The 12627-nt window shown below is 43.8% G+C and overlaps 1 protein-coding gene across 2 annotated transcripts in view; it reads left to right on the top strand.

Annotated features, from left to right (window-relative positions):
• Positions 1–12627, top strand: part of NALCN (sodium leak channel, non-selective) — a 257201-nt gene that overhangs the window by 123252 nt on the left and 121322 nt on the right. For both annotated transcript variants that reach the window (XM_056862109.1, XM_056862108.1), the window contains 2 exons: positions 1638–1769; positions 7330–7497. In XM_056862109.1, the coding sequence (XP_056718087.1) occupies positions 1638–1769; positions 7330–7497 (300 nt within the window). The remainder of the gene's footprint in view (positions 1–1637; positions 1770–7329; positions 7498–12627) is intronic.

Below are 12627 nucleotides of genomic sequence, written 5' to 3'. Positions count from 1 at the left end.
ATACATCCATCTTCCCTGGCCTTCTATGGATGTAGTAAAAATATTCAAGTGGAAGTTCAAAATGTTCCCTTCTGATAATAATCCAGTATGTGTGTGTGTGTGTGTGTGTGTGTGTGTGTGTGTGTATATATATATATTGCTTAGCCTCATGCCTCTCTCTGCAGTTTCTTTAGTTGCCATGTTCTTCTCACTCCATAAACCCAGCCAATTGTGTGTGTGTAAAGAGTGCCGTCAAGTCACAGCCGACTCATGTTGACCCCAGCAAAGGGGTTTTCAAGGCAAGTGAGAAAAAGAGGTAGTTTACCATTGCCTTCTCTGCAGAGTCTTCCTTGGTGTTCTCCTTTCCAAGGACTGGCCCTACTTAACTTCCAAGATCTGACAAGATCGGGCTATACCATGCTGCCTTCCCTCCTGCCCAGACAATTAGGGGTCATATAACGACTGAACTGATGTCAGAGCACTGTTATTTAGGCAGGTTTGGCTACAGAAGCCGAACAAGCAATTGTTTGGATTGAGATAAAAGTATGTGTTCCGTATCTGTGTTAGACTAAAATTGACAGATGCATCTCCACTTCATCAGAACTTAATAGAGATTGCAGTATCTTATATGCAACTGGTTTGACGGCTCAATATCCTGCTTGTATTATACCATACAGAATTGTAAGATTTGTGGTATTTTATTTTATTTCAAGGTCGAACTGATTTTATACTATATAAACAAATATCTCAGTTTATAAATTGTTGGCCCCAGGTCCACTATGAAGTTAGAAATCTATTACATAAGGTAATGTATTTTTAAGAGCTGGGACTAGCCAGCTGGTAGTGTCAACAAAGAGAGTCCAAGTGGTGTGCATGCATCTGAGCATGGAAAGCTCTAGAGTCCAAGTGGTGTGCATGCATCTGAGCATGGAAAGCTCTAGTTGAGTCTGCTCTGGTTTCTGAGTCTTTTAAAGGGGTCCCTAACTGTCTTAGGGTTGCCAGCTCCAGGTTGGCAAATACCTGGAAATTTGGGGGGTGGAGTCTGAGGAGGGCGGGGCTCTGAGAGGGGAAGGACTTCAATGCCATAGAGTCCAATTGCCAAAGAGGCCATTTTATCCAGGGGAACTGATCTCTGTCACCTGGAATTCAGTTGTAATAGTGGGATATCTCCAGCCACCACCTGGAGGTTGGCAAGCCTAAACTGTCTGTATGTTTTGAAATTTCCCCCACAACTGTTAGAAGTCATAGGAATTTCCAGACCTGCTAATTCTGTCTCATGTGAATGAACAGATCTATTAGAGTGGTTCCTCAGTGGAACAGGCTTCCTCGGGAGGTGGTAAGTGCTCCTTCCCTGGAGGTTTTTAAGGAGAAGCTAGATGGCCATCTGTCACCAATGCTGATTCTATGACCTTAGGCAGTTCATGAGAGGGAGGGCATCTTGGCCATCTTCTGGACATGGAGTAGGGGTCACTGGGGGTATGTGGGGGAGGTAGTTGTGAAATTCCTGCATTGTGCAGGGGGTTGGACTAGATGACCCTGGTGGTACCTTCCAACTCCATGATTCTATAATATAATTATTTTTATGTCTGATTATAAAGTTATGCTTTTTCAGCAGAGAAGAGTATATGGCTATCTGTGTGGTTTTTTATCTTCTGCAGAGAATGATGAGGTCTTCCATTTTCCATATGTTTATCCTGAGCATGGTGGCAGTGGACGTCATTGTTGCTGCTAGCAATTATTACAAGGGAGAAACTTTTAAGAGGCAGTACGATGAATTCTACCTTGCAGAGGTGAGTGCCAGACATTTTTCAGTAAGAGTAAATAAGAGGACCAAGTGAATGGCAAACACTTTTAAGCATGTAGGTTTTTATGGTTGTAAAGCATAGTAATAACCCTTGACTGATTTGTTCAAATTTTCTGACAACATCTGACAGGCCTAGCGTACAGTGCTCTGAAAGACAGTTTCCTCAAACAAAATGTCAGCAATAATGAGGCGAGGCAAGAGGCAGGGCACAGCTGTGGTTTTTCGCAACAAGCTGTAGTAAATGCAGACAAATTCCACACTTTTTTTCAAAATTGAAAAGAAAAATTCAGGTTCAACACCAAGTTCAGGAAATATACTACAAATTGCACTTAATTTTTCCTATGAGTCATGATATACACAAGTACCCATTTGTTCTTCTCTAGGACTATCGAAGTCAATTTATAATCAATGTTTTGGGAGCTTTCAGCTATGAAGTACAGAGGAGGAAAGCCTCGGTCTGTTCAGCGGTAGTTGTCTACCACTCTGTGCAGGCTCAAGGTCTCTGTTGGTGGTCCCCGGCCCAAGGAATGTCTGGCTGGCCTCGGCCAGGGCCAGGGCTTTTTCGGCCCTGGCCCCTACCTGGTGGAATAGCCTCTCGAGTGAGATCAGGGCCCTGCGGGACCTTAAGAAGTTCCTCAGGGGCTGTAAAACAGAGCCATTCCACCAGGCTTATGGTTGAGGCCATCTATGGCTTCGTATCTATGATTGCTGGCCTCCCCAACCCGCACCGTCACAGTATCTTAATTCCATCTGCTCGCCTAGTTAAACCTTTTTACACTTAGAGGCGCCTAAGTAGTTTTAGACTTTTAGGGCTATCTTAAATGCTGTTTTAAATGGTTTTATTGATTAAACGGATTATTATTCCCCTGTAAGCCGCTCTGAGCCCAGTCTCGGCCAGGGAGAGTGGGGTATTAAATTGAATCAATAAATAAGTAAGTAAGTAAATAAATAAATCTGTTGTTATGGTTCATCCCCAACAAAAACCACCCAGAATTTCAAATATCTAATAGGAGAGCACAATATTCCTTTCTCTACAGAAGAAAACAGGTTTGTGTGTGAGAGAGGGGGGGCATCACTATGGTGATCTCTGAGCATATTTCAAGACTGCTAGATTGCAGCTACAAGGTTTGCATTATAACCCTAGAGAGAGGAACACCCTTCTAAGCCCATTAAATTCATTGAATTCAATGGGCTTAAGAGGGGTATTACTCTGTTTAGGATGGCACTATTCATCATGTATTCTGTGGTTTAATTAACTCCATATAACTCCATATTTTTTTCTCAGTGAAGGAAATCCATCATAATATTGCTCAGCAGGAGTTCCGATGTCCACAGAGTCAGCACTTCTGAAAATAAGGCCTCAGCGATTTAGTTACTTAACTATAGTGAAATGCCCATCATTATTAGAAGCAGCATGTGTCTGGCGGGGCAGACTGTTGGTTCTGCCTTTGCCACAAGAGCTTTCTGTAATTTTAGCAGCCTTTCAATGTAGAACCAGCGTTGTGTAGTGGTTTGGAGCAGTGGACTCTGATCTGGCAAACCAGGTTTAATTCCCCACTCCTCCACATGAGTGGTGGACGCTAATCTGGTGATCTGGGTTTGTTTCTCCGCTCCTACACATGAAGCCAGCTGGGTGACCTGGGGCTAGTCACACTCTCTCAGCCCCATGTACCTCACAGGGTGTCTGTTGTGGGGAGGGGAAGGGAAGGGAAGGGGATTGTAAGCCGGTTTGATTCTTCCTTAAGAGGTAGAGAAAGTCGGCATAAAAAACCAACTCTTCTTCTTCACTAGTATGGGAGAATATAAATTGCTGCATTTGGCAGCAAATGGCTGTCCCCCTTCCTTTGTGATCCAAGCCATTAAGAATTACTGTGCTGCTATACATATAGCCCAGTTCCCTTTCTTGATTGTGCTGTAATGTGATGGGATATTAAGAAATTGTCTTTTAGACAGAACGTGACATGTTACTATACAAAGTCTTACATGGCCATTTATTTTTTATTTTATGACAGCCAAAGGCCACCATAAAATATAAAATATATATCCTATGATAAAATTATATAGCTCCCGCTTACAGCATCTCGTCCATACTAATTAATCTGAAGGTTTGCCCATAAGGTCTTTGTGTTAGCCGAAATGCTCAGTTATGAATATTTATATGGGGGAATTAACAAATCAATAACTGGTAATGGGCATAACCTGCAGGATCTAACCTGTGTTTACGGGAGTCCAAACCGTGATCCAAAGAAAAAAGCGGAGTCAATGGATTTAGTTTCAAAGATTTACTTATTAATAATATGTACACAGACATTCAATAACTTGTACACAACAACACAGAGAACCTAGGAATCAAAGAGAGGAGTATAGAGACGTTTGCCAATGTGGCAGGCCCTTTGATGATGGGAAATACTGCACCTGTCCTGAAGCGGAGACGTCCGGGGTTCCGTGGGCTAAGATACTAGGAAAGTGGGGGGGAGGAAGGGGGGTTCCTGAGATTCGACCAGTGAGGCAGCAGGGGAGCGTGGTCAGGCTGCGCAAAACCCAAACCAACAGAGTGACAGCAAGTAAGCCAGGGAAAGACCTAAGGTAGCGTATGGATTACAGCAGACCCCAGTTTTACCTTTTTCCTGGGGACGGGGTGATTGGCTTCTCTGCCTGTGGTTCCTCCTTGTCAGTTTCACTGGATGTTGCGTGAGCCTTCCCCATTGCGTTTGGGGCTTAGCTGCACGTCTGGAACAGTGGTGGCACGCATCTGTTGGGGTTGCCATAACCAGTCCAGGAGAGTGGCAACCCGTTTGCTTACATTTGTTCTTCATAAATGCCTTCCGTTTCCAGCAAACATAAGAGCAAAACTTTGCTATGGAATATAAGTCACCCTGTCGCAGGCTTTAGGGAAGGGAGAGCTACAATAGAGCACTGCCTTGTCCTTCAACATCTTGCAGAGAAATACTCTAATAAGGGAAATTCCTCCTTATATGCGGCATTCATTGATTTCAGGGCAGCATTCGATTTGATCTCCAGACCTTTACTTTGGGACAAGCTTAAAGCCACAAACATAGACAAAAGGCTCCTGACGTTGCTGAGAGCCCTGCACGAACATACAGCACTGAGAGTCAGGTGTAATAGAGGAGGACATCTTACTGCCCCCATAAACACCTATAGAGGTGTTAGGCAGGGCTGTCTTCTCGCCTCCCAGCTTTTTTACTATATTAATAATCTAGTTAACACATTGAATGCACCAGATTTACATCCTCCTAAACTGGTGGACAGGCATATTCATATACTGCTCTACGCCGATGATGCGGTAATTCTTTCAAGAACCCCAGTTGGTCTCAGGAGGGCATTTATGAGAGTGGCAATGTTTTGCGAGAAAGAAAGCCTGATGATCAACTACGATAAAAGTCATGGCCTTTGGTAGACGTCCTAAATATAGGAGGTGGAGCATTAATGGCCACAGGCTGGAACAGGTCACCCAATATAAATATCTCGGAACGACAATCCAGGCATCTGGATCCAAGTTGGCCCATAATACTCATGCAGCCAATTTGGGGGAAAGGTCAGCCCATTTGATAATCAATTTCCTCCGGACCAAAGGGGCACATTACATTCCAGCAGCACTCAAATTTTATCAGGCGAAACCCCTAGCACAAATGCTATATGGACCACAACTCGACTCTTCACCCTCTTGTCTTACTCCCATTGAACGAGTGCAATCTAAGTTCCTTGCAATTGCCAAGATGTGTTCCAAATGCTCTGATACGTTTAGAAACTGGTATGATGAAGGTGGAGGCAAGGATTGTCCTGTCCTCGATCTCTCTCTGGCTGAAAATTAACTTCAACTCTAATGGTCTTCTCCCACTGATCCTATGTGACTCCTTTAGATCCAGATGGGTGATAGCCATAGATGTCAAATTAAACAACTTGGATTTTACACCCCCAGCTTTACTTCAGTTAGGGTGGGAACAAGCTAAGTTAATTATATCCCAAAGGATCAAAGACATGGAGAGACAAACAGATCTAGCAAGGGCGCCTCTATTCACTGCACCCCTCCGTACTAAATACATCCTAGCACCAGCAGCCTATCTCCACTATTTAGAGATAAATAATTATAGAAGGGCCTTTACCCTGGCCAGATGTGCAGCCTCACCATCTGCTTTGCTTGAGGGGAAATATAAGAAGACACCCTGGGAAGAGAGATTCTGCCCCTGCAAATCAGGGGACTTAGAAACAGTTGAGCATGCCCTCCTGAACTGCAATTTCTATACATTACCCCGTTCAAAGTTTATTGATCCCCTCTTTTCGAGATTGAGACCTGACAGGGCAGGTGAAAGGTTTGAGATGCTTCTACAAGGGGGTAATCCTTCAACCACCCTTCAGGTTGCAAAATTTTGTTTAGCAGCAATGAAAATTCGTCGCCTTAGAACAGCGCAATTGACAGATGTGTCCCAGCTGTAATTCTTTTTTTAAATGTTTTAAAAATGTTTTAAGACTCGAACTGTAATTCTTTGATTGTAAGAATCTATTAGTCCATGCTTTCCGTTTTATCATGTTTTGACTCAAAGGCCCTGGCAAACAGGCAGGTCTTCCAGTGTCTCTTGAAGATCCCAAAGGGAGGGGGGCCCTCACCTCTTCAGGGAGCCCATTCAACACAGCCCGAGCCACGATGGTTTTAATGACTGACAAGAGCTACCGACAAGCTCACACCACTTCGAATTCCAAGTCTTCTCATAGTGAATTGTCATGGCTACAAGACTCCTACTTCTGTTTTTGAAAACGTCCGGTGTTTTAATTGTATCCAAATTCTATGCAAAGCATTTGATATATATTTTTAAAAAACTGTTAGTAGTTTTGAGCACTTTGACAAGCATATGAAATGCAAATTATCCAACCCACACTATTTTGGAATAAATTAAAATATACTTAACCCTGAAATTGTTAATCTCATAATGAAACAGTTTAAAGTGTTTATATCCTACAAGATGCTTTCACCATGACCCACTGAAAATCTTGGACAGTTTTTGTTTTGTTTTAGTTGGCAAAAATCCCAACTTTTCTCTGGACTGAGATTCAATTAGCTTATTTCTTAATTGTGGGGATTTTAAAACAAGCAACCCAGAACTATGTTTCAGATAGATGGTTTTCACAAACTGTGTAATGAATGTTCACGTTTTTCTTCAGACAATGAGATTGCATGAGTACAGGAGCCAGATTCAGCCAAGCCAAAACAGTTGTGTGAATAAGTTCTAGGTGATCTCAACTCAAAGGCTTATATTCTACTATTTATTTCCTGTGACAGAAGGGTTCTTCCCTTGGTGGAAAGGAGGGTGATTTCTGCCAATTCCCTCTTTCCACTGCCTGCCCCTACTTTCCCCTATAAGCCATTCATGAGGGGTGAGCTCTCCACAGGATCAAAATTTGTGGAGTGGTCAGTGGATTTCAGAGGGAAGCAAGAAAGCTCTGTTCTGTGATTTCACTCTGTTCATGGTTCTTGTAGGATACAAGCCCCTGTTCTAGGATCTGTTCACTGTCTTCTTATTTTTCTCCAGGTTGCATTTACAGTTTTGTTTGATCTGGAAGCTCTCCTAAAGATCTGGTGTCTGGGCTTTACGGGATACATCAGTTCCTCTCTTCACAAATTTGAACTGCTACTGGTTATTGGAACTACGCTACATATTTATCCAGACCTCTACCATTCTCAGTTTACATATTTTCAGGTAAGGGGCCACTGGACTTTATTTTGGATGTATTGGAATGATAGGAAACGCAGTAACATAGATCCATATGTAAGTATTTGGGCATCATAGTAAGTTAACCTTGATGAATTAAAAAAGCAGTTTATAAAGGGGAAAAAATATACAGTCACCCAAATAGTGAGAAAGAAACCCCTAAAGTTTCATGTGGCTTGAATGCCACCTAGAGTGCCAGGAATCATAGGCCCCTGTGGTTTACATCAGAATAGCCCTTTCACTCCCATTCCACATTGGACCAAAATTAATCCATTTAGACAAAGGACCTCCTGGTTTGGACCAGACCGACAGCCCATTCCTGACCTGAAAGGATGAAAGTCCTTTGGAGTCCAGGAAGGAGCCGCGCCAGCGCCCAAACCACTTACACTGCCCAGGGTGGCATGGAAGCCGGCTGGGAGGCCCGGAAACTGTCTTCCCCGCGCTGCCGCCAGCACAGCCTTGCGGCCATCCTCCCGGGGGCATTAGTGGGGCGTTCCTGGGGTGTCCGGGCGCAGGGCCAGGGGAGGGGCCGCCTTTAGGTGGCCTCCAAAGCCCTTTCAGCCCGGGAGCGCCCCCTTTCCTTTTTCACAAGATACGCCACCTTTTTAGGTGGCATATCCCTTTGCAACCCTGTGGAGCGGTTGCACGGGTTTGTGAGGAAAGGGGAAGGTTTTGGCCCCCGGGGGGAAGGGCGAAACCTCCTTTGGAGGCAGTGCAGCTGTACTGCCTCCAGTCACTGGCGCAGCCCTTCCTCTCAGGAATGGGCTGCAACTGTTTGTCATAAGAACATCAGACCAAGGTCTATCAAGTCCAGCAGTCTGTTCCCACAGTGGCCAATCAGTGCCTCTACAAAGCCCACAAACAAGACAAGTGCAGCAGCATTGCCCTGCCTGTGTTCCACAGCACCCAAAATAATAGGCATGCTCCTCTGATACTAGAGAGAACAGGTATGCAGCATGACAAGTAACCATTCCAACTAATAGCTATGAATACCCCTTTCCTCCATGAACATGTCCACTCCCCTCTTAAAGCCCTCCAAGCTGGCAGCCATCACCACATCCTGGGGCAGGGAGTTCCACAATTTATGCGTTGTGTGAAAAAATACTTCCTTTTATCTGTTTTGAATCTCTCACCCTCCAGCTTCAGCAGATGACCCCGCGTTCTAGTATTATTAGTATTATTGTCATGGAAGTTCAGAATCATGAATGACTATTTGGTGGGGCGGGACTATGATTTTAGTGATTTTCTAATTGGTGAGGTTAGCCTCTGAAATCAGAGCTTTTACATTGGACTGGCTAAATCAGCTAGTGATTCTTAGTGAGGAGGCTGGCTTAGGGCAGATTCCGTTTACCATAAATAGCTGAGGGAATGTTCCCTCATCTCCATTTGGAACAATGTGAAATCAGTGTGAAATATGGGCCCCTCGAGGATGGTGGGTAGGGGTTAAGTACTCCTCCGTTAACTTAGTACTGCAAAGGACTGTATACATGCTCTGAGAAATCTGCTGCAGCCTAAGTAACGTGTACCTAGCTCAGTTAGACCAACTTTATGGCTTTTATTTGAAAATCTGTGTGTTTTGTTGGGTATTTCCCCCCTGTATTTTTGTTCTGCACCTTTTTGGAATCCAACCACCCTTCTCCTTGTCCTTTTTTCCCCCTACAATAAACTTTCTTTTTATATATATATTTTTTGGCTCTGTTTAGTACAATGTATTTATCTTGATCTCTTCCCTACGTGGCAGACAGCACTGGCACTACATAATTTACTGTAAGGTATTCAGGCTTTCCACCATGTTATTTTGCTAATGTTCTACTATTGCACCAGAAGGTCACCTTCTCAGCAGGTCAGGTTGCTACACTGTCTGTTTAAAACAAATGAGTCAACTGCAAATTCTTAGGGCATTATAAAATACCTGCCTGCCTTGGATTGCGAAGAGAAAAGCTGCTCTGTTCTGTAGCCCTGCAGAGCCCCACCTGCTCCAGCTCTCTTGCCTTCATAGGGGCCCTATAATTAAAAACCTGTCTGGTTGAGATAGTGGAGGGTGGGGCCATTATACCAACAGCAAAAAGTGCAGCATCTGGGACAGCTGATTGGAAGGTTTTAGAGTACCACCTATGCCTCTTCTCTGCCACTGCAAGAGAGCCCAGGAGCCAAAAGACAATCCCACAGTTAACCCTCAAGTGAGGAAATGCTGCTTGGTAATAAATGATACAATCACAAAAAAATCAGCATACGAAGCCAAAATATGATGAAATCTCCTATTTCTAATAGTATTTTACACATACAACAAAGAAAATGACGATGGTCCTATAATGTACACCTTGCTAAGACACTTTAAAGTCCAAAACAAATCAAAGGATCCACCCCAATCCATCTTGGGTCCCAATCCGTCTTTGATCAGACTTGCCGCTTCACAAGGCGATCTCCATCCTGTATAGACGGTCTTCTAAAAACACGTACCATTTCGTCATCCAACTTCTTCAGTGTAACGTAGAATCTGCCATACAAGAGCTTAACCAATACATATGCAGTCATTAAAGAGCTATCTAACAAAACATGAAGACTCCAAAACAATTAGGAACCTAAAGTTCTTCGTTGTATGTGTAAAATAATATTAGAAATAGATTTCATTATATTTTGGCTTCCTGTGCTGATTTTTTTTTGTGTGTGTGTGAGTGCACTAATTTAGCATAGAGGTGTTCTTTAGCAGCTGCGTCAAGAAGCAGTGATGAAGGGCAGGGGCCAATTACGTTAAATTTCTTCGCTATCTTTGTGAAAACTCAGTTGTTGTACAAATGGCACCCTAATGCCTTAGAAACCAGTGTATATGTAAAACATTCTTTGCCATAGTGGTCAAGAAAACTTACAAGATAGGATCACACAAGATTTGGCATTTAAAAAAAAAAAAGCACTGCGGAATTTCCTTCCCCAGATCTTGCTCTAGCCCTTCCAAGTATTTTTCCCTGAACCCATAAGTAACTTACTTTGTTAAAAAGTTGACGCTTTTTAAAATGTCAGTTGCCAGGTTAATCGGTGCTCGGTGCTGGGATTCTAACTGTAACTTGGCATTCAACTCTGGTACAAGACATTGGGCATATTGCTCTGATGGAAAACTTGCACACCACATCAGTCTGGCACCTTTTGTTTTTTACTCTGTTTACTCATGTTTCCCTGCCCACCTTGAGTTAGATGTAACCTTTTGAATATTTGGCCATCAAGCGTGACGTTCCCATTAAATGTGTGCCTGAGGTCTGTAGATCATATGCCTCTATCATAATTAGTCTGATACCAATAAAATTATCTGAAGTGCTTTTTTAATGCCTTGATTTTCAGCTGCTTGTTTGAGGGACATTTGTTGATAATGCTTCATAAGTGGTGGGCAGTAGCAGATCGAAGGTTAAGAATCACTGTTCTTAGACAGAACACACTCTCCCTAAAGGAATACCTTCACACCTTGGTACCGCTGTTAGGTCTGTATGAAAATCGGGTTGGATCAAAAGGGCTCCTGTTTGGCCATCCAAAAAGTCTGTCGTGGGACTTGTATGTACAAAAGCCATGTGAACGGGGGCTGTAGTAGGGAGGGGATTGGGCAAAAGACTGAGTGAAAAGGCTGACTATGCCCAACCCGTCGTCTATGACAGGGCTTCTTAAACTTTTTCCACTCGCAACCCCTTTTCAGTCGAGAAATTTGTACATGAACACGGGAATATAGGTAGATAAAATAGGTACACAAATCAAACATTTACTGATAATAAATCATAAAGTAATTTATTTTTAGAAAAAATAAAAAAAATCACGACCCCCACATTCAGTTACGTGATCCCATTTGGGGTTGCAACCCACAGTTTTTGTCTATGACATGTAGCATATTTCAACCAATGTTGGCTGATGGATCAGCCGGTGTCCCTTCCTGGGGGAAAAGATCTGCCCATAATTACCCCCCTGCTCAGATCACATCCAGGTTACATTACTGTACCGCCTTTGTAATGTTGGGTTGTCTTTGAAGACTGTTCAGAATATTATGTTTGCTCAGAATACAGCCACGAGTGTGGTAAAGGATACTGAGAATGTATCTCACCAGTACTGGTGCCAATCTATTTCTGGGCACAATTCAGAGTGCTAGTTCATACCTTTAAAGCCCTGAATGATTGGGTACCAGTGATACCTGAGGTCCTCATCAGATCTCCTGCTTTGTGGGCCCCATCCTTAAAAATTATATGAATGGCTACTATCGTGCTATGTCACTTATGGAACTCCCTCCCTGCATCCATTTCATATGGCATACACGCTTTTGCATTTCAGGTACCAGATGAAAGCTATTGGTTTTAATTTTTCAAGGCTATAGTGGTAAATTATTATTGTTGTTGATTCCGATGCCTTTGTTTTCCTGCTGCTGCGTTGTTGCTCTTTGGTCAAAATTGACTCCTGGCTTTCAGTGCTGTTGGCTTTCATTTTAAATACTAATAATATTAGTATTATATCAGCCTGAGCCGAAAGGATGAAAGTCCTTAGGAGGCCAGGAAGGGGCTGTGCCGGCATCCGGGCCCCCTATGCTGGCTCCCGTGGTACTTAATGCCACCCAGGGTGGCATGGGTGCTGGTGGGGGGCACAGGGATGCTGGCACAGCCTCGCGCCAGCGTCCGGACAGCACATCTTCTGGGGCATTCCTGGGCCAGGCAAAGGAAAGAGCTGCGTTTAGGCAGCCTCCTAAGCCCTTTCGGGCCGGAAATGCCCTCTTTGTCCTTACCTGGAGAACCCTATGGAGCAATTCCACGGGTTTTCCAGGTAAGGGCAAGCTTTTGGCTTCGTGGGGGGGAAGCGTGACTGCGCTGCCTCCAGTCACCGACGCAGCCCTCCCCTTCAGGAATGGGCTGCCCAGCACTTACAAGTGTTCAAATAACTTTTTGCTGGAAACTCTACAACAACCCTACAAGGTAAAGGAGTGTTATTTTCTCCATAAAATTGACACTGGCATACTGTTGTGGCTAGAGTGTTGGGAGTAGGACTGCAGAGATCCAGGTTCAAATCCTTGCTAAGACTTGAAGCTCATTGGGTTACCGTGAGATATTCACTGTCTTTCAGCCTAACCAACTACACAGGGCTGTTGTGAGGATACAG

Source organism: Euleptes europaea, chromosome 16 (assembly GCF_029931775.1).
Source record: "Euleptes europaea isolate rEulEur1 chromosome 16, rEulEur1.hap1, whole genome shotgun sequence".
NCBI classification, from domain to species: Eukaryota; Metazoa; Chordata; class Lepidosauria; order Squamata; family Sphaerodactylidae; genus Euleptes; species Euleptes europaea.
This window is presented reverse-complemented; position numbering and strand designations above follow the sequence as displayed.